Genomic DNA, 23067 nt, shown 5'->3' with positions numbered 1-23067 from the left:
ACATGGGTTGTGAAGTAGACTTTTTTGGAAGGTGCGTATGGACAGCACAAAACTGGCAGCCTGGGGGAGGAGTGGCTAAGGTAGCTTTGAGCCTTGGCTCATCTGGGGGTTCGAGAAGCTCCTGACATTACTTAGACTGCACTCGGAGCATATCCAAGTTATAGCTGCTTCTCTGGACTGCCCGATGGGTGGCAGCACTGCTTGGAATTTCTGAAGCACTGTGTGCTGTGACTCCACCTCAAGGTGCCTCTCTCACCCTTGGCATGCCCCCTACACCAGGGCTTATGAGGGGGTCCTTGGAAGGCAGCCTTCTGGTTGTCTCTGCAGTGTCTGTGCTGGAGGAAACCACCCTCAGCTGGAACTTGGGTTTTTTTAGGACCCCTTTATCCTGCTCCAGACCTTTAACTGGGGTAAAAGAGCCAGCGCAGGGGTGAGGACCTTACTCTTTGATTTTACATAGGAATATTTATACAACTGTATGGTTTCAGAGTAGCAGCCGTGTTAGTCTGTATTCGCAAAAAGAAAAGAAGTACGTAATTCTGTTTGATTCACTGCTTCTCCATATACAGATTGCTTGTTCAGGGCTGAGCCAGCTGGCTAAATATTGAGCAGGATAATTTATTATTATTTTATTTTACTTTATTTATTACTAATCTAAAGAAGTAAATGTTCTAGCATCTAAGTCAATTGTATTTCCATCAGCAGACATTTGTAACAAATGAATATGTTTGTGAATTCTGATAACACAATGTATTCTGTGGGCTGTTTGTGTCTTTGGGATACAGCCCCGAGTTAGGGTGGTGCAGACTGGCAGTGACCCAGTGGGAACTGCTGGAGGCTTTGTGCTGAGGGCTGACTCTTTGGTGTACAAGAAGGTCCTTGTAAGGCAGCCTTATGGGTGTCTCCTCATGAGCACTGTGCCAATTGTCGAAAGGGGGCAGTGTGCACACTCTTCTTCAGCCAGCCACTTCTCCCAGCCAGGGAAGAGAGGAGTGGAGCCATAGTTCCATCTCCTCTTTCTGAATCCCCTAGTGGTACATGCCTTATAGAGTTTTTGTGCATGCATACAGGGGCAGAACATAAAGAAATCTGTTACATGTTACAAATATTGAGAATTGTGTGGCTAGAAAAAGAATAATGCAGGATAATAAACAGGGTAGATGAGATGAAAACATTCCATGCTAGCCAGGTGGTGGTAATTAATTGAAGCACAGTAAAAGCAGGTTTCAGAATAACAGCCGTGTTAGTCTGTATTCGCAAAAAGAAAAGGAGTACTTGTGGCACCTTAGAGACTAACCAATTTATCTGAGCATAAGTTTTCGTGAGCTACAGCATCACTTGCATCCGATGAAGTGAGCTGTAGCTCACGAAAGCTTATGCTCAAATAAATTGGTTAGTCTCTAAGGTGCCACAAGTACTCCTTTTCTTTTTACAGTAAAAGCAGTTACTCCACTCAAGGCCATTCTAGCTATAATTGGATCTGTGCATAAAAAGTTTAAAAAGAAAACCTCTGGAATGGAAGTGCAAATCTGAGAGCACTCTGCGTGGGTGAAGGAGGTAGACTGCTGAAATCCTGGCAGGGGACAAGACTATGAATTGCCAGGTTAAGAAAATGAGCCATATTTGACGATAGACTTTCAGGCAGCACTGAAAAGGTCGTCCACTGATGTGGACTGGGTCAGCTGAGTTTTACACCTGATCTCTTAAAGAGTGGGACAGGTTTATCCCTGGTGTGACTCCACTGAATTTTGGGATTTTGGCTATGAAAGTGTCGGCTTAGGAAGCAGCAAGCCCAACCCTAATTGTGGAGGCTTTTCCACCAAAGACTGAGTGGGATAGGGTGACCAGATGTCCCGATTTTATAGGGACAGTCCTGATTTTTGGTTCTTTTTCTTATATGGGCTCCTATTACCCCCACCCCCATCCCGATTTTTAACATTTGCTGTCTGGTCACCCTAGAGTGGGAGTACTTTTGCCTGCTCTCCTAATTATTATTTATCTACATGTCTGTGGTGCTCATCAACATAGTAGATAAGGACCTCTCAAAGGCTAGTGAACTAAGGTTGACAAAGCCATTGTGAGGTATAGAGAAAGTATTATCACTCCCATTTCTACAGATAAGGATACTGAAGCAGAGAGTGATTGATTCCCAGTATGATACAGGAAGTCTGACACTTAGGAATGGAACCCAAAGATTTTAACTTCTAGTCCTGTTCCATAACTACAAGACCATTTTTGTTCCTCTGTTCTCAGCTCCTAAAACAGGGGGACTGTTCCTGAATTTTACCTCTAAAAGTTTTGTTTTAAACTATGATTAATTAATAAAAACAATTTATTCTTTAAAACAAAGACGTTTACTTTTATAGAACAGCTGGTCTCTGATTGGCTGAAGCACCCCAAAAGCCTGGTTTCTTAGTTAATCAGAATCAACAATTCCACAGTGGTACAGTAAGCCATTGTCATTGCACCACACCAATATCCGTCAGACAAAATATATCTCCTGTATATCAGTCAGCAACTGTAACAGTACTGAGGCACAGGATCAGTGCCTTTCAGCTTTGCCTTAACATTTCTCATCTTTTTTTGATTTTTTTTTAACATCCGCCAATATTATCCTATGACAACATTCTATTGTACTGTACTGTCTCTTTAAATGCCCTCTGTATATCTTCTAAAGTGAGTCGTTACTAGTTTACCAACCTAAAAGAAAACTGTCAACCAGTGCTTTACAGTTCTTAGTGCATTTGTCATCTTCTTGGTTTATAATATTCTTTCTGGCTGCTTGAAAATAAAATTTACTTCCTTCTGATTTTTTTTTCATTCTCCCTGTGGCAAATATCGATTGATTTACTGTGTGTTTCTGTAAGATCTAAAATGAATATGACCATTTTTAACAAACAAAATGACAACTTTAGTGGATATAGTGCCTGGTTGTGCCAAAATGTTTTTGTTTGTGTGTTTATATCATTACGTCTGTGTCACTCTAATCGTATTTCTCCATTAATTGCTGCTGCAGTGTGCAGAGGGAGCATAACAAAATGGTGCATTTGTACCTGTTCTGTTATAAAAGTGGACATACATTTTTTTTCATTTATTGGTGATGGAGCAGAATATATTTTAAAAGATATCTTTGAAAATCAAAAGATATTTACCATCAGAACATTACTTAGAGGTCAAATAATATGCAATACTATTAACAAGGCTCTTCTAACTAGTGTTTTTAATTAAAGAATATGAAAAATAAGCCCTTGGTGCGAATTTCAAGATCCAGGTAAGTAAGTGGGAGTTTTGTTATTGACTTCAGTGGGGCTAGATTTTCACCCCCTCATGTTCCTACGCTACATGATTTGGAAATCTAGAAAACAGAGCTATTTTGCGTTGGCAAATTGCATCAATATGTGTAGATTACATGTGGTTGGAGTACTAGCAGTATGAAGAGTTATAATTTATAACTCTAATCAACAGGAAGTAACCTTTTGGGATATTGGCCCTTGATATGGCCCAAATCCAGCAAAGCACTTAGGCACATGCTTAATTTTAAGCACCTTTGTAGTCCCATTGACTGAAATGGATTTACATACTTAAATGTAAGTGTGTGCTTAAATTTCTTGCTGGATCAGGTCTTCATGCAGAATAGTGCTTTTGTTATTACCACACAGTTCTTCAGTCATGTATGTATGATCAAGGGATGAAACAAAAGTACAGGAGTCAGTGGAACAAAGGAAAAATGTAAAACCAATTAAAACACTTCCACACATCATGGCTTTTTATGGCTGTTTGCATAGTCTAGTAATCCTGCTGCTTTTACTGTCAGTGGTAGTTTGGCTATTGACTTTGTCTACATTGTGACCAGACGTATGACTGCCTCTAGACATCCCTGTGCTAGCTCTGATCGAGCTAGCTTGTGTAGCAATAGCAATGCAAGTGTGCTTGGGACCGGGGGTACTTGTGGGCTAATCTCTGCTGCCACCTATGCTGCTGCAACTTCACTGCTATTGTTGTTCCAGCTAGTTAGATCAAAGCTAGCTCGGATATGTCTCTACATGCTGTTGTCACACCACTGACTGCACTGCAGATATACTCAACGGGAGAAGGATTGGTCCTGTCCGAGCTACAGAATTAACACTGGAGCAGAGACATCATTTTATTATACAGTGTGCTCACAGTACCTAACACAGTATGGCTGGGTTCTCCAGGTGCTACTGCAATATAAATAAATAATAAAAACAATGAGTACATGGTTGTTTTTCTTCTCACCACCAGCGTAGTCCTGATGGCATTTTTACATTCTACTGTAGGTCATGTACCAATGTTACAGCAATAATTAGTATTTTATATGCAGCCAGTTTACTCATTCTTTGAAATATTTGGCATATTTGTTTGTTTCTCAAATCACACATGAGACATTTTACTTCATCACTGTTTTCTTTAAGTGATATGTAATTTTTTAAAGATAAAAGGGTGAAAGGAAATAGGGCCAACATTTTAAAACTTGGGTGCCTAAAGTTAAACTCCTAAATTCACAATTAGGCATCAAAATAAATGTGGCCTGATTTTCAGATGTGCTGCTCTGATTGACTCCAGTGGTACAAGATAAGGGTGTCCAATGCCTCTGAAAATCTTTTGGGACCAATTTAACATGCTTTAATTACCAGAATTCTGTCGTCTAGTTAGGAACCTGCCCCTATGTTAAGACTTTGGGGTGAGTTTCTTTATGTTACTGTCAAGATCCTGGGTTGATGAAATCACAAATTCTAACCCTAGGAATGGTTTTGCCGCAGTCTCATCTAGCATCCTGTCTCTGGTGGAGAATAGGGTATGCTTCTTGTTACCAACTCCCTGCAAACTGCTGTACTCTTCTGCAAAAAACCTTGGTGGTAATAATAATAATAATTAATAATTAATTTTTAAAAATACATACAAAAGAAATGTTAAGGGTGTGGTTTAAACTGACAAGAGCCAGTTAGCTAAGAGTTAAAGAATTGACCTGAGTTGTTCTCTTGTCATCGGTATTGCAGCACAGATGTGTCCCAATCCTGCAAGTTACTGAGTGGCTCCTGCAAGGTGTTGAGTGCCATCCAAACTTGGCAGGAGAGGTTGGGTGACATCCTGGCCTCATTAAAATCAATGATACCAAACTCATGTTGACTTCAATGGAGCCAGGATTTTCTTGCAAAATTGGGCTTCTCATGTATTAGGTCACCAATTGTTTGGAGAGAACTGAAAGCAGTTGAGCATAGCTGGGTTAATTCTCTGTATTTCCTGGCTTATGTTGGTTTTAGTCAGATTGTTTCTGCCACAGAATATTTGTATTTAATTTAATGTTGGGTTTTTTTGGCTAGGTATTGACATAATTTCAGATTTTTGCATTTGCTGATGCCGTGAAATGGGCAGCTCATACTAAAACCACAAGCAACAGACCTTATCAGTAAATCCCTTTCAATGACAAAAATAAAGCAGAAATAAAAACCCACCCATTAATCAAACAACTCATTCAACTCAGGGACACGGTGTCCTTTTCTCTCAACTGAAACTTTAACTGTCAGAGAAGAGAAAAGCAGTGGAGCTCTGGAATGCTGCAAAGGCTATTTTCTTTAAAAGCAAAATTATTAAGATAAGAAGCAATATGGGTAGTTTGTCAAATAAAGATGACAATTATGATTAACAGTAAGGACCGCAATAACTGTGGCCAGGTAGTTTGACTGTCAAATGCAGCTAGTGTTTAAAATGGAGCTTGCATAAAGCCTATATTCTGACTGATTCAAAGTCAGATAACAAAGTTAAATAGCAAAAATAAACCGCTTAAATAAAAATGATAAGGTTGGCAGGCTTGTTTATAAATGAAATGTAGTAGGAGGTGCAAAAATCCATTAGTCTTTCAAAAGGAAATAAATATATATAGCATTTTCTTTAGTAAATATAAAAAGTAGCTGCCATAATTTCCAGTGTGTCATATTCCCCAGGGGTTTGTTGGTAGCATTCTAGTGACAGATTAAATCAAAACTCTATTTTGCTGGAACACTGTGTAGAAACCATATAGATTTAGTTTCCTATTGCCCTAAAAGAAAGCGCAATGAGGGCTTGTAGCCTAGACAATATAATTAGAGCCCCATATATTGTGTTGCATGCCCAACCAAAGTTTTGTATCAAGACAATCATATTTCTGTGCCAAATTCATTTTTGTGGGATTATAAACTCTGAAGAAAAACAAAATTAAATATTAAAATGATCTTTTGGCAATAGCATATAATAAATGGAAAAATAGCTATTCTCATAACATGCAGTCATGCAGCATCAATATATTTGAAAATGTAGAAAAACATCCAAAATATTTAATAAATTTCAATTGGTATTCTATTGTTTAACAGTGTGATTAAAACTGTGAATAATCATGATTAATTTTTTAAATTGCAATTAATTTTTTTGAGTTAATCGTGTGAGTTAACTGCGATTAATCGACGGCCCTACTGTAAATAATGGATTTAGTACACAGAGCCCTTCATTTAACACATTTAATTCTTAAACTGGTCTACTTTACATTTGTAGTTAACCTTGAATACATTAGCAGTTTATTATTTAAAAATGTTATTCCTTTGACAGGTCTTCTAATAAAAGGATTTAGTGTATTTTATATATATATATATATATATATATATATATATATATATATTTAGTTTAAGACTCAGAAAATGTATTTTTAAACAGCTTTACTTAAAAAAATATTGGATTATATTCTAGGCTGATGTGAACTGGTAAAGTTGCAGTTCTCAAGTGGTCTTTTGGCTAAACATTTTCAATGCATTACATGGGTTTATAGTCAAAGAAGTCTATTTAAAGTAAATAGAAGATATATTGATAAAACCTCCATGGTGTTTTTAAAAATGACTGTTTAGTATCTATATAGTGTGTAATAACTAAGTCTATTAGTTATCAAAACAGTTTTATTTACTGGTTGTTAGTTTTCTGTACTATTTTGAGGAAAGGCCAGGGTCAATACCTTGTCCCAGTTGCTGTTTTCCCAGACTCCAGGCTTTTTAAAAGGGGAAATAACATTTCATTTTAGAGGTCTCTCTGGTGGATTTAGAGGTGTTGAAAAATTTTGGAGGGAATTATGTCTGGTATCCCTCTACCTGAACAATGATAGGTGTGATGTGTGTGGCATAAAGTTGAGTAGAAATCAGAAACATTATACAATCCTGAATGCTCCAAGTGATCTGGAGAAGCAATAATATTTATTTGAAGAGTTTAATGATTTGCTCATAAGATATTCTGTAGAATGTACCTAAAATACTGCATTGTTTCTTTCCAGTTAAGTAACTTGAAACAAGTCACATTTGTGGATGTGTCAGCAAACAAGTTCCCCACTATTCCAATTTGTATACTCCGGATGTCAAGTTTGCACTGGCTGGATATTAGCAACAACAAACTGAAAGATCTCCCACAAGATATAGACAGGTAGTTCCTTACATTTCATAAATAGGCTCATGAACTAGAAAATTTGTCTAGAAAGTAACATGACAGTAACCAGCAAATTTGAATTTACCAATTATTGTTTGAAAGGGACATCATCACTGGAAAACTCCATTTCGATCTGCAAATGTATCTAGTATTTTACAAGTAAAGCCTATCATTTCCATTACTGAAAGATATTGGAGAACAAAATATATTTTCCTCAGTTTTCCAGTTTGTTACCACATGGTGTGTAGTCAATGTCCCTGTTTTGTGGTTAGCTAGTTGCTCTTCCTGTCTTATTCCTGAGTAACATAATGTTCTGTGTAGAGATAGAAGCGGCAAACTTGCAACTGACGGGGCAGCAGCTGTGCAGTTACACAGAAAGGAATCCGAGGTGGGGAGAAAGGTCAAGCCAAAGCATGCTTAATGTGGCTCATAGAGCCTGATAAACATCAGCAGGGAAGCAAACTTATCTGTATGAATTTTAAATTTCCACCCTTCTCCCAACAAAATCATTACAAATCCTTGCTATTGGGCTTGTAATTTCACTTCCCAGCTCCTGTAATATTCTTGGATGGGGATTATTTGGCTCCCCCAATTTGGCCAGTGAGCTGTTTGAGTTTGACTTCCACCTCAGATGTGGTATTTTCTACTTCCATGTCCTCGTTTCCATTAGCCACCGTAGCAGTACCCCAAGGCTCCTCATTACCCTTATTAAAAGCTGAGGCAAAGTATTCATTTAGGTGTTGGGCCTTGCCTATATTATCTTTGATCTCCACCCCATCCTCAGAGCTTAGCAGTCCCACTTCTTTTCTTGTTTTCTTTTTATTTATATGGCTAAAGAACCTTGGGTTTAATTGTTTTTAATTTCCTTTGCAAGGTGCAACTCTGCTTGGCTTTTGGCAGTTCTCACTTTTTTCCCCTACACCTGCTGACCTCCAAGAGGTAGCATTCCTTGCTGATCCATACCATCTTCCATTCCTTTTAGGATTTCTGCTTTCTCTTAATAACCTGTTTGAGATGCTTGTTCATCTAGTTTGTTCTGCAACCCTTCCCCACAATTTCCCCCCATCCTTGCTTGGGATGCTGGCTCCAGATAGCTTATGCAACTTTGACTTAAAGGAATTACAAGCCTTTTCCACATTCAGATCCTTTTGTTCTTCAGTCCAGTCCACTTCCCTAAATACCTCCCATAAGTTTTTTTAAGATTGCCATTTTGAAATCAAGGATCTCAGTTACATACCTATTTTTATCCTTCCATTTAGTTTAAACTGAATTAGCTCATGATCACTTGAATCAAGAACGACGACCAATTCATCTGTGAGGTCCTTGGTACTTACTAATACTAAATCTAAAATGGCATCACCTGTTGTTGGTTCAGTGACTTTGATGCAAGAAATCTGTCAGCTATCACATCCAGGAATATCTGGGCTCTAACGTTATTAGTAGCACTTGTCCTCCAATGGATATCCAAGAAATTAAAGGTTTCAGAGTAGCAGCCGTGTTAGTCTGTATTCGCAAAAAGAAAAGGAGTACTTGTGGCACCTTAGAGACTAACACATTTATTTGAGCATAAGCTTTCATGAGCTACAGTTCACTTCATCGGATGCATTCAGTGAATGCATCCGATGAAGTGAGCTGTAGAATGCATCCGATGAAGTGAGCTGTAGCTCACGGAAGCTTATGCTCAAATAAATTTGTTAGTCTCTAAGGTGCCACAAGTACTCCTTTGCTTTTTAAGAAATTAAAGTTTCCTATAATCACACAATTCCAAGTAGTATTTATTTCATTACAAATATTAAAGAGGTCTCTATCCGTATCCATATCAGATCCTGGGGGGCTGTAGCATACCCCAAGGTCTATCCTAGTGGAGCATTAGTTAGATTTCTTCCCCAAAGTGATTTTGAACCAAATAGATTCCATTTTATCCATTCCATCACTTCTAATTTCTTTACAGTGTACCTCATCATTAATATACAATGCTACTCCACTATTTTTTTTCTCTCTTTCCTGAACAGGAAATACCCTTCAATAGCTATAATCTAGCCACGACTACTAGTCTATCATTTTTCTGTTATCCCTATAATATCTGGTTTCACTCTCTCTCTTGCTTTTTCCAGGGTCACACTGTGCTCACGGGCTACTACTTGGCTTTCTTGCTTCATTTCCTTTGCTTCTTTCTCTCTGTTCTTGCCTGTGACCTCAGTATTTGTTTGTCACACACCCCTCCCGACCCAAAGCAATACTCAGCCCATAAGCTCCTGATTGAGTTCATACACACCTTTGGTCTCAGATGGGACATATGTTTACAGTTATGATAACTAAAGCGTGAGTTCACGCCTATCAACATCAATGGAGTTTTAACCCAACCCATTACAAAGTTTCTTCCAGCTGGTAACCTAGCATTGCTAACTCCAAATATTAAAACTCTCAGCTAGGCCCCTCTAAATCAAGAGATTGGATTAAAAATAATGAATTTTAATATATATACATTTTGGGTTTTTTTTATTAACCTTCTGGTTTTTGAGATTTCAGAGTGCTCTTGCTTCAATCTTTTCTCTGCAAGTATGAGGATTAGAAACTTTTACTCTTTCTCTCTCTATATATAATGTTGAGATTATTCTGCAATCTGCTGATTCCAGCCACTGGAGCTTTAAGAAAAACACCAAATATCAGGAGGTTCACAATAAAAATCATGAGCGTTAGCAACACTGTCTAATGTGCTGAAGCATCACCTGCCATACCTTCTGGAACTCAAAGGAAATGTGTGAGTCTCTCATGCAATACAGCTGCATCACTGTTCTCACAGTAGAACCAGCACCTATACTGGGTGAATGAGAAAAACAATAGTTCCTCGGGTTTTATAGTTCTGGCCCCCACATTCACTCTCAAGAGCAAATATTCAGCCGCAAATTACTATTGTGTGAAGAAAGGACAAGGGGCACAACACAAGTGAACGGTTTCAGAGTAGCAGCCATGTTAGTCTGTATCTGCAAAAAGAAAAGGAGGACTTGTGGCATCTTAGAGACTAACAAATTTATTTGAGCATAAGCTTTCGTGAGCTACAGCTCACTTCATCGGATGCATGCAGTGGAAGATACAGTGGGGAGATTTTATATACACAGAGAACATGAAACAATGGGTGTTACACATTGTAACGAGAGTGATCAGGTAAGGTGAGCTATTACCAGCACGGGGGGGGGGGGAGGAATCTTTTTAGTGATAACCAAGGTGGGCCATTTCCAGCAGTTGACAAGAACGTCTGAGGAATGGGGTGTGGGGAGGGGGAATAAACATGGACTGAAGGCAAAAATACATTACATAATCTACATACCACACAGACTATGCTGACAGCTTGTGCCACACACTCTCAAAAAAACTGCAGAACCACCTTATCAATAATCCTCCACAGCAAATAGGGAAAGATTAAGAATGAGCTCTCAAAACTGGATACTCTCATAAAAAACAACCTTCCACACAAACTTCCTCATGGTTGGTCTTTACAAAAACTAGACAAGCCATTTACAACACACACTTTGCTTCTCTACAAAAGAAAAAGGACACTAAACTTTCTAAACTACTGCATGCCACAAGGGGCCACAACAGTCATTCCCTTAACCCACCCAGCAATATTGTTAATCTATCCAACTGTACTCTTAGCCCAGCAGAAGAATCTGTCCTGTCTCGGGGCCTCTCCTTCAGCCCCTCCATCCCCACAAACATGATACAGTTCTGTGGTGACCTAGAATCCTATTTTCAATGACTCCGACTCAAGGAATATTTCCAACACACCTCTGAACAACATACTAACCCACAGAGAGCTTCCTACCAAGACTACAAAAAGAAGGATTCTGGGTGGACTCCTCCTGAAGGTTGAAACAACAGACTGGACTTCTACAAAGAGTGCTTCTGCCGACGTGCACGGGCTGAAATTGTGGAAAAGCAGCATCACTTACCCCATAACCTCAGCCGTGCAAAACAAAAATAGTTATGTAATGCCATTCACAGCCTCAGAAACAACTCTGACATCATAATCAAAAAGGCTGACAAAGGAGGTGCTGTTGTCATCATGAATAGGTCGGAATATGAACAAGAGGCTGCTCAGCAGCTCTCCAACACCACTTTCTACAAGCCATTACCCTCTGATCCCACTGAGGGTTACCAAAAGAAACTACAGCATTTGCTCAAGAAACTTCCTGAAAAAGCACAAGAACAAATCCGCACAGACACACCTCTGGAACCCCGACCTGGCATATTCTATCTACTACTCAAGATCCATAAACCTGGAAATCCTGGGCGCCCCATCATCTCAGGCACTGGCACCCTGACAGCAGGATTGTCTGGCTCCCTCCTCAGGCCCTACGCTACCAGCACTCCCAGCTATCTTCGAGACACCACTGACTTCCTGAGGAAACTACAATCCATAGGTGATCTTCCTGAAAACATCATCCTAGCCACTATGGATGTAGAAGCCCTCTCCACTAACATTCCACACAAAGATGGACTACAAGCCATCAGGAACAGTATCCCCAATAAAGTCACGGCAAACCTGGTGGCTGAACTTTGTGACTTTGTCCTCACCCATAACTATTTCATATTTGGGGACAATGTATACCTTCAAATCAGCGGCACTGCTATGGTATAACCTGCATGTGTTATACCAATAAAATAAAAACCAGCAGGATCTTATTAAAGGGGAAAAGGCAAAATGCCACATTTATTGTGAATACAGAAAGAATCATAGTAAGCAGTTAGTTATAACTTTAACATTCCATTCAATTTCATATTTATTCACACATTCATTCATACAAACACACACACACACAGGTTCTGCAAGGTTATCATAGTTACCAGCCTTAGAGTTGCTCATGCCAAGCCACTGGCCAGGTGGCCTGGACATGAGGAGGGAGCAGGGCCTTGTCAGATGCTCATCTGATGCTCCTGGAAGTTAGTTTGCAGAATCAGACCCCAAAATTCTCACTTTCTAGAGTCCATTTTTATAGGAATTTCTTCCTATGCCAGTCTATGGGAATTGCTTCATCATGCTGTTGCTGAATCAATCAGCAGATGTCACATTCCTGATGGCTCTGTGCTGCCAGATGTTATCTTGTTCTTTGGTTCTCCCATTGTTGAGGCTGTTGGGTGGATTCCAGTCTGTCCTCTGGGGGTCCTCTGGTTATTTCCACTTGACGCCTTCTTCAGCCGATGGACACTGGATTCTTAGGCTGACACCTCCCCGATCATTCAGTTATTATCCACACCAAGCATCCATCCACATACATCCTCTATCTCTATTTTAATCACACTTGTTAACAAAGCAAGATGAATACAACAAAAGGACGGGGAGTCTCTGGGTGATGTTTCTGTTGTTACAGAGTATTGCTTTGAGTCTCTCTCTGTGTGAGTAGTTGTTGTTACAAATAATTGCTTTGAGAACAGACTCTGTCTTAGAATGTACTAACACAATTAGCAGCTTGCAAGTTTCACACATAGAGGGAGAGAAACAGTACCAAAAACCAAGAGACCTCTTAATTAGTAATACCCTGGAATTTAAACTATGGGGAATCAAAGTCATTTGTGATTTTAATACAGAACTTCTTTAATATGATCCAACACATGGCCCCACAGTATGCCAACATTTTTACAAAGAAAAATTATTTTACAACAAAGAAAACAACAGAACGCCACTAGCCATCACCTTCAGCCCCCAACGAAAACCTCTCCAACACATCATCAAGGATCTACAACCTACCCTGAAGGATGACCCATCACTCTCACAGATCTCAGGAGACAGGCCAGTCCTTGCTTACAGACAGCCCCCCAACCTGAAGCAAATACTCACCAGCAACCACACACCACATAACAGAACCACTAACCCAGGAACCTATCCTTGCAACAAAGCCCGCTGCCAACTGTGTCCACATATCTATTCAGGGGGCACCATCATAGGGCCTAATCACAACAGCCACCCTATCAGAGGCTCGTTCACCTGCACATCTACCAATGTGATATATGCCATCATGTGCCACCAATACCCCTCTGCCGTGTACATTGGCCAAAATGGATAGTCTCTACATAAAAGAATAAATGGACACAAATCAGATGTCAAGAATTATGACATTAAAAAACCAGTCGGAGAGCACTTCAATCTGTTTGGTCACTCGATTACAGACCTAAAAGTGGCAATTCTTCAACAAAAAACCTTCAAAAACAGACTCCAAGGAGAGACTGCTGAATTGGAATTAATTTGCAAACTGGATTCAATAAACTTAGGCTTGAATAAAGACTGGGAGTGGATGTGTCATTACACAAAGTAAAACTATTTCCCCATGTTTATTCCCCCCACACACACTGTTCCACAGATGTTCTTGTCAACTGCTGGAAATGGCCCACCTTGATTATCACTACAAAAGTTCCCCCCACCCCTCGGGCTCTCCTGCTGGTAAAAGCTCACCTTAAGTGATCACTCTCGTTACAGTGTGTATGGTAACACCCGTTGTTTCATGGTCTCTGTGTATATAAATCTCCCCACTCTATTTTCCACTGAATGCATCCGATAAGTGAGCTGTAGCTCATGAAAGCTTATGCTCAAATAAATTTGTTAGTCTCTAAGGTGCCACAAGTCCTCCTTTTTTTTTTTTAACACAAATGAAAGGAGCCTACTTCCTAAACCACAACATTAGGTCCTTTACATTGATTTCAGTTGTACTTGTATATTTGGGGAAACAAAATAAAGGTCAAATCCTGGTCACATGTCTCTTATAAGTAGTTTCCATATAGATTTTTGTTCCCACCTATATTTTCATGACTTTCTGACAGAATGAGATAATGAGAACTTTGCATCACATTGTGTGGCATGGCATCGTGTGCACAAACCTTTACTGCACCACGAAAGTGCACACTGCTACTCTAGCTTCTGATTTGGGCACAACTTTTAGTTCTTCTCACAGGTGTATTATTAACATCTATCTTGTCAAACCATGCATGAAACTTCCCATTGAAGTCAATGGAGTGTTCTGTGAAAAATACAAAACAGCATAAGGAAAAGCATATGGTTCATGTGAATATTTGCATACTTCTTTCCCAGAGGAAGCAATTAACAGTTGGTGTTTGAATAGATACACATATATAATAAAAGATCTTTAAAATATATTGTATTTTTAAGACATGTTTCTCTGTTATGCTTCCTTAGGCTCGATGAACTGCAGACATTTCTCCTGCAGAAAAACAAGTTGACTTATCTTCCACGAGCTTTGCTCAACATGCCAAAGCTCAGTTTGCTGGTGGTTAGTGGGGATGATCTGGTCGAGATACCCACAGACGTTTGTGAATCACCCACAGGTTTAAAGTAAGTAATAGTTAGGGAGAAATGAATATACTCAAAAGTAGAAAGGTATGTGACCCAGTGCAGTAATGGTCCTCAAAACAGTTTTACAATTCTCTTTTCCTTTCCTTTTATTGGATTCTGCGTTCATGCTTGCTGGGCTGGGTATGTTGTTACCTGTGCAACTTTCACCAAACCTGGGGCAAAATTCTGACCTCATTTATATGAGGACCACTCTTTAAGGGCAAGGAAATCACCGAAGTCCAGTGAGGAATTGTACAAGTTTACCTCAGGGTTCTGATATTTCACCTACTACCAAGGTGTGCTTTTGTACTTGTACTTCTGCAGTTTCCACGGTATGCATCCGATGAAGTGAGCTGTAGCTCACGAAAGCTCATGCTCAAATAAATTGGTTAGTCTCTAAGGTGCCACAAGTACTCCTTTTCTTTTTGTACTTGTACTGAGACTTTATTGCCTCATCAATATTCAGTGCTTGTGTCGGTTTAATAATGTGTATATTCTTGGTTGAGAGACTGTATCCTATAATTGCAGATCGATGGATTCGTAAGTCCTTCCCATTTGTAACTATGATAATCCTATGTCTTGATTTGACACTCAGGATTTAGGACCTGAAGTCATCTGAATATGAAAGAGCAGTTCCTGGTAGTGTTACTATGCCATATGATTAATTGGAATGATATTTTTTCTTTTGACGACAGTGGAAATTTAACTGATTAATTAATTTTTGTTGCTTTAAAGAGATGGCCCAGATTTTCAGAATTATGTACACATACTTTGTGCATGGAATTACTGAGCAGTTTGTGCAACCATGTGATTTTCATTTTCAAAGTATTGGTTTAGTATATTTACAAACATGACAAAAAAGCATGCAGACTGAACTTCTCTGTTGTAATGGATGTTGGGAAGTAACTCTAACTCCCAAGGGTATGCATCATCAACTAAGGAATTCTGACTAAATCCTGGAATGCTGTGAAACATGGATAGGATGGGATCTATGTTGAAGTTTCTTGTTCTGATCAGGAGTTGCTGTACAATTATGGGACAGCTGGTCAGATGTTGTGAAGTGTGATATGTACAGACGCCCCAAAATGCTAAAACTCTATTCTGACAGAAAAAAATATTGCAGTATGGATGTACTGAATTGTATTAGGGAGAACAGAGTGTAAAGACAGTGCTACCTAAAATATTTACTTGCTCCATAATAGAAAGACTATAAAACACTTTTGTTCAATTACTTAAGCATAGGTTCTTCACAACTCCCCCTCTGCCTGCAAGCTGCTACTTTTAAGTAAGGTTAACTGGCTAATAAAACTGACTGGCCTGTTGGTCACATGCATGGACTGTATGTGAGATCCACCGAAACAAGACAAGTTAGTAAATATAATTTCTAGAGCTAATCAATTCAAACTGTTTGTAATTTCAGAAGGGGGGAAAAATGTGTAACATAATCCATAGTTGACATATAGCAAACTACATACGGCTGCTCATGTTAAGAAGTTATCCTTTCATGTTAATATTTCTTTTTCTACAGATTTATAAGCCTTAAGGATAATCCTCTTGAAACAATCTTGTATCACAATACCGAAGACATCATAGAAAGTGAACGTGATCGGGAGCAATTTGAGAAAGAATTTATGAAAGCTTACATTGCAGATATAAAAGAAAGAGGTATATGCACTAAATTTTTAGTAAATCTCCCATTATTTCTGATATAAATGTAGATTTCATAAAGATTTTCTGGCCACATCAAAATAATATGCTTGGCTTTATACAGAGATCAACAATATCCTGAATCTTTATAAAAAGTGAAGACAAGTGTAAGAGCACAATTGTATGTAAGAGCACATGAAATATGCAATTTTAAAAGCTGTAGAAGTTCTATATGCTATTGGACAAGGGTGAAACTTCTTTTGTGTCTTTTTTTCAAAAGAAGATGAGCTTTCAGATCTGTTTTGATGAGAGATGCCGGAATCAGAGCTCTGGATCTGAACAAACATATACAAACTCTGTGGAGGGGTCAAAATTCCTTATGGTTAGGGCCCTACCAAAGTCATGGTACATTTTGGTGATAGTTTAAAAATCATAAGTTTCATGATTTCAGCTATTTAAATTTGAAATTTCAGTGTTGTAATTTTAGGGATCTTGACTCATAAAGGAGTTGTGTGGGGGTTGCAAGGTTATTTTTAGGGTGGGGGTTGTGGTACTGCTAGACTTACTTCTGTGCTGCTGCCGACGGTGGCGCTGCCTTCAGAGCTGGGCATCTGGAGAGCGGTGGCTGCTGGCCGGGAGCCCAGCTCTGAAGGCAGAGCCACCGGCAGCAGCAGCACAGTAGGGATGGCCTGGTATGGTATTGCCACCCTTCCTTCTGCGCTGCTGCCTGTAGAGATGGGCCCTCAATCAGCGGCCGCCACTCTCTAGCTGCCCAGCTCTGAAGATAGCAGTGCAGAAGTAAGGGTGGCATGGTATGGTATTGCACTGCCTTCAGAGCTGGTGCCCAGCTAACAGCTGCTGTTCTCCAGCCACCGTGATCTGAAAGCAGAGAGACGTAAGGGTGGCAATACCATAACCCCCCTAAAATAACCTTGTGATCTCCCCTGCAACTCCCTTTTGGGTCAGGACCCCCAATTAGAGAAATGCTGGTTTCCCCTGTGAAATCTGTGTAGTATAGGGTAAAAGCACACAAAAGACCAGATTTCATGGGGAAAGATCAGATTTCACGGCCCGCGATGCATTTTTCATGGCCATGAATTTGGTAGGGCCCTAATTATGGTGGTTATTATGCCAAGATGCCCTGAGTAGAGAACAGGCCCACACTGAACGTGGAATTATACTCTAGAGCTGGGTCACCCCCTCCGCTCCCTTAGCAGCACCACTACTGAGGGGGAAAAAAACAGAAAATATCAGATCAGAATTTGGCCTTAAAGGCCTGGGAGATGTGTACAAAACAAGGGTGTAGTGCATGACTAGTGGGGATGTCCTATGTGAGGAAGTCCATTCATTTGTGGTGTTCCTGGGTTATTTGGTTCGATCTGGGATAATTGACAGATTTTTTTTAAATGAATATATCTTTAAAAATTGTCCTGGGAGCCCAGGGCATTGGATATATACTCATTTATTTTGGTGCAAATATAAATTTATTATTATTATTATTATTATTAATAATAAAAACACTATGGTGTTTTGTTGGGTTTTTTTGGTAAAAGTGAACTGCAAATCAATAAATATATATTTTAAAATTGTTTCTACAAGTGCTAATCCTGTGAAGTCAGACAGGCACAAAATACATTCACCCTTGTAGATGGAGTTTCAATTTTAAGGCAAGAACTTTAAGGCCAGTTATGATCATTTAGGTTGACATTCTGCATAACACAGACCAACAGAATCTATGAAAACTAGTACACAAATAATTTGCTGTTATAGTTCACCTTTGAAATAAAATGAAGACATCGAGCTATTTCTGGGCAAGGTTTAAATATAACTGTTTACTTGATGAACATATAGCTGAAATTTTAAATAGTATACTTTTTCTCCTTTTACAGAATCTATGCCTTGCTATACTACAAAGGTATCATTTACTCTCCAGCTCTGAAGATCAGAAATCTCTAAGACACTGAAAGATACTAGAAAAACTCTATTTTTGTCTATGTGAATGGAAAATATTGATATCATGGAGAGTCATAAGCAGCTCTTAAATAATGATCACAGAATTTCTTATTTGTTACCAGACTTGTTTTCAACAGCTACAGACAAAATTTCAAGGACTAAATAGTTTTCATCGGATGGAATTTCACATTTTAAATTAACATTTATTTCCAAGTCAACAGCAACAAGCACTAAATTATACACCGCTAAGGCCCTCATCATGCAAACACTTATACATGTGCTGTACTTCACAACTGTGAATAGTACTATTGAAATCAATGGGGTTACAGTAGTAAAGTTAAGCAGGTATATGTTTGCAGGAAAGGGGCCTTAAACAATATCTGGTTTACATTCTGTTGCGGTTCAGCTGAAAAAAGATTTGTTCCTGTGCAAACAGTGGAAGTGTTAATGCTTTAGAAAATGCATGTGATCTATTATATTTTAAAGACCAAATGATTAATTCAATTGTTTGCAATAGTTCTTAATGGTAGGTTTAAATACGTTGTTTACGGGTGATGTGTTTACTTTCTGCTGTTCAGAAAGGTCCTTCTCCGGTTTCTCAGTTTAAATAAATTCCAGCAAGTAGACACTCAGTATGGAGTCTGTGAAAATAATGTTGCTTTTTTCATTTATATTACAAGCATTTAAATTATCACAAATATTAGTACACAGGTGACTGGAATTTTTGCGGTCAGCAATTTTTAAATAATAGTTTGGCAATGGCTTAATAGGACTTTAAAAGAAAAATAATCTCTGGGAAGAAGTTTGAATGACTAAAACATCATGAAAATATTTAAAAACCAAGCACTTCGACTAATATTGATAGTTCTGAATTACAGTATTTTTGTTGGTATAACAATGACTTTTTTTTTGTAATGCTAATGCCTTAGTTCTATAAGTAGGACAATTTTGCTGGTTATGATATTTGTTTTGCTTGTTTTGTAATCTGTTATACATAATTCCGTAAGTGTACATACTGTAGAATGATTTAGTTTTGGATATGAATATTTTTCAGGTATTAAATCAACTTTTAATCTAAAAATACTAATTGAAACTTGAAGCCATTTAATTAAAATCATCCTAAACTGTGTAACTCTGAATGGGGGAGAAACATGTAATAAAGAGTAGTAACATCATGAGGATGACATATTACAGAAGAGTGATAGCTCTGCTATAGCCAGAGAGGTAAAGACAAGTTTCTGGTTAAAGTTCACCAACACTTCATGGTGAGCAAACAAGAGTATCAGAAATATTACTTACAGAGGTCATTAAAATATTTTTAGTGCATGTATAAGAACCAATTTGAAAATATGATTTTACAATATTAAATTATTTTTCTACATTTGTTACACTGGTAAAGATAAGGTAAGATTCATTGGCCCCCAAATATTATGTAAAATACCTCAGATCAATCATATGGTGTGAAAATAATACAACTTATTAAATTCTAAGGCCCTGATCCTGTAAACACTTACCAACATGCTCAACATTAACTATATAACCGTATGACTACTCATTTGCATCACACATGAGTACATAGATCATACCACTAAAATGATATAAGGGATACGAAAGTTACTGCATGACATTAGAAAGGGAGAAAAGGCAGACTGTATTTAATTAATACTTTATGGCATGGAAAGTCATAGAATACATCAATATTATTTGAGTTTCTCTCCTTTGGTTACTGATTTTGTGTAAACAGCAATTGTGGAATGCCAGTTTTCAGCAAATACATATTTTTGTTGCTTGTACCCTTATTATGGCTTTTGCTAAACAGAGTATTTTAAATCAATTTATTTTCAGGTTTAAAGACTTAGGTGATACAATTATTCTCTTACATGTTGTTATAAAGTACAGTAAATAAAATCATGTATGGGATTACTTTTAAAACTGGGATCATCTTGCTGATCTTCTAACAAATGCTAGGTAACAGGGCCTTAGAGGTTTTATATATTTATGTGTTTTATGAAGACTTAAAAAATTTACCACACACCATCTGGATTGAGGACTAACCCTATTAGACTTGGGCCAGATCGACTGGTAACACACAAGTCAGGTGCACCATTCCCTGGCTATCAGCTATTGGTAATGGGAAAAAGAGTGGGATTTTGGTCCCTACTTGGGTCCTGTATCTTTCACATCAGCAGTGGATAGCAAGTGTTTTGTAAATGTGAAGTTCTGCCCCTTCTAGCTGCTAGGGGCTGTCTTTTTCGCCTCACCCAGAGCTTCCTGACTGCTGTGAGAGGTGAGAGAAGTATTGCTATTCTACTCCCCCCTGGACCTTCTAATATTTTGAGTCCTCCTCCAAGCTAGTGAATAACTCCTGTGCCTGCCTCCGCTACCGTTTACAGCTTTCCCAAGTAGCAATAATAAAGTTAAACTGTCCCAATTCTTGGCAGCTGAGACTCCCATGGTTGCTTGTAGTATCAAGAGTATATCTTTTACATTCTTCAGAGCTGACCTACTTGTCAAATATACACTTTTGTGCTGCTGCTATTCCAGTTTAAAAAAGGTTTCAGAGTAACAGCCGTGTTAGTCTGTATTTGCAAAAAGAAAAGGAGTACTTGTGGCACCTTAGAGACTAACCAATTTATTTGAGCATGAGCTTTCGTGAGCTACAGCTCACTTCATCGGATTCCGATGAAGTGAGCTGTAGCTCACGAAAGCTCATGCTCAAATAAATTGGTTAGTCTCTAAGGTGCCACAAGTACTCCTTTTCTTTTTATTATATACACAGAGACCATGAAACAATACCTCCTCCCACCCCACTCTCCTGCTGGTAATAGCTTATCTAAAGTGATCATCAAGTTGGGCCATTTCCAGCAGAAATCCAGGTTTTCTCACCCCCCACCCCCCTCCAAAAACCACACATGCAAACTCACTCTCCTGCTGGTAACAGCTTATCCAAAGCGACCACTCTCCTCACAATGTGTATGAAAATCAAGGTGGGCCATTTCCAGCAGAAATCCAGGTTTTCTCACCCCCCACCCCCATACACACACAAGCTCACTCTCCTGCTGGCAATAGCTCATCCAAAGTGACCACTCTCTTTAAAATGCGTATGATAATCAAGGTGGGCCATTTCCAGCACAAATCCAGGTTTTCTCACCCCCTGGAAATGGCCCACCTTGATTATCATACGCATTTTAAAGAGAGTGGTCACTTTGGATGGGCTATTACCAGCAGGAGAGTGAGTTTGTGGGGGGGGGGGGAGGGTGAGAAAACCTGGATTTCTGCTGGAAATGGCCCAACTTGATGATCACTTTAGATAAGCTATTACCAGCAGGAGAGTGGGGTGGGAGGAGGTATTGTTTCATGGTCTGTGTGTATATAATGTCTTCTGCAGTTTCCACAGTATGCATCCGATGAAGTGAGCTGTAGCTCACGCTCAAATAAATTGGTTAGTCTCTAAGGCGCCACAAGTACTCCTTTTCTTTTTTCAGTTTAAAAAAGGGTCTGGATTTTTTGGTGCAAGCAAAGTGACTACACTTGTTCTTTATGTATTTGGTACAGTGCTCATGCTCGAAGATGCATAAGGGTCTGGAGATTCAGTCAGTCATTCTCTATACTCGTGGCGCAATTGGGGCCAAAATTAGACAGGATTCTGTTTTTACCTTGGAGTTACTCTAGATTTATCCCAGTGTAATTGAGGGCAGCATTCACTGTTGCTAGCTCATAATTAAGCCTGTAAGTCTTTCACAGAAGTCACGGGTTCTGTGACTTTCCGGGCCCTCCATGACTTCCGCAGTTGCAGCAGCTGGCCCCAGGGCCTTACTCATACTACTTGGCATTTTTCCTTAAAGCCCCAGCTCTTGGAGTCAAGTACAGAGGATTCTGCTTATTAACAACCTCTTGGCTCCCAGAAAAACGTTGCTCTTATCCAAGAGTTGCCAGTAAGTGAAAGACAAAGTAGTAGTAGGATGAGGTAGTAGTGACCTGTTTCTGTTGGTGAAAGAGAGACAAGCGTTTTATATCCTTGGACCAACACAGCTACAACAACAGAGCATAAAATAAGTGAAAGGCAGGTTTGTGGGGCTTCAATCAGGGAAGAAAGTGCTGGGATGTGCCTTTAGCGACTGGGGACTACAAACCTGCCTGTGGCCAGGGACGCATGTGCCCCACAAGTGTCATCTGACTAGAGCACCCACATCACCACCCAATGGGGGAGCCTCTGCCAGAGTCCCGGTGCTGTGGGCTGGGAAGGGAGCATGCAACCAGGACAACAGCGGGCTGAGGGCCTGATGCAGGGGTTTCCAAGGGGAGCTGGAGGCCTGTGGAGGTGGATGGTACTTCTCCCTGTGGTCTCCCTGCCCTGACGTTTGGGCGCGGCATATCCCAGCACCTCCTTCCCTCCACCCCTGCCAACCTGCCTGCAGCCGGAGCCGTTCTTTCAAAAAAGTTGTTCCTGAGCAGCTCGCCTGTTGCTACTATCCGAATCCCATTCACATTCCAGTCAATGGGCGGGGATCATTTCCGGGCATGTTGCTATTAAGCAAATGTTGTTAATATGGCCACCGCTAGGAAGTGACACCCCCCAAATTCGGTGAGACCCTCACTTTTCATCTTCGATCGTTCCTAACCCTCCCGCCTGCAGAGACCGGCTGGACGTTCTCGCCCTAGGTTAT

General features: G+C 39.5%; 1 protein-coding gene across 1 annotated transcript in view; it reads left to right on the top strand.

Moving 5' to 3' along the window:
* Window positions 1-18418, top strand: part of LRRC2 (leucine rich repeat containing 2) — a 126943-nt gene extending 108525 nt beyond the window's left edge. Inside the window, exons 7-10 of the mRNA XM_084628102.1 lie at window positions 7310-7455; window positions 14645-14800; window positions 16329-16465; window positions 18337-18418. Of these exons, the coding sequence (XP_084484228.1) occupies window positions 7310-7455; window positions 14645-14800; window positions 16329-16465; window positions 18337-18386 (489 nt within the window). The 3' untranslated portion in view covers window positions 18387-18418. The remainder of the gene's footprint in view (window positions 1-7309; window positions 7456-14644; window positions 14801-16328; window positions 16466-18336) is intronic.
* Window positions 18419-23067: the final 4649 nt, after the last annotated feature.

Source organism: Lepidochelys olivacea (genome assembly GCF_965140295.1).
Source record: "Lepidochelys olivacea isolate rLepOli2 genome assembly, chromosome: 5".
Lineage (NCBI taxonomy): Eukaryota > Metazoa > Chordata > Testudines > Cheloniidae > Lepidochelys > Lepidochelys olivacea.
Note: the sequence above shows the minus strand (reverse complement) of the source record. Positions and strands in the feature narration are given on the sequence as shown.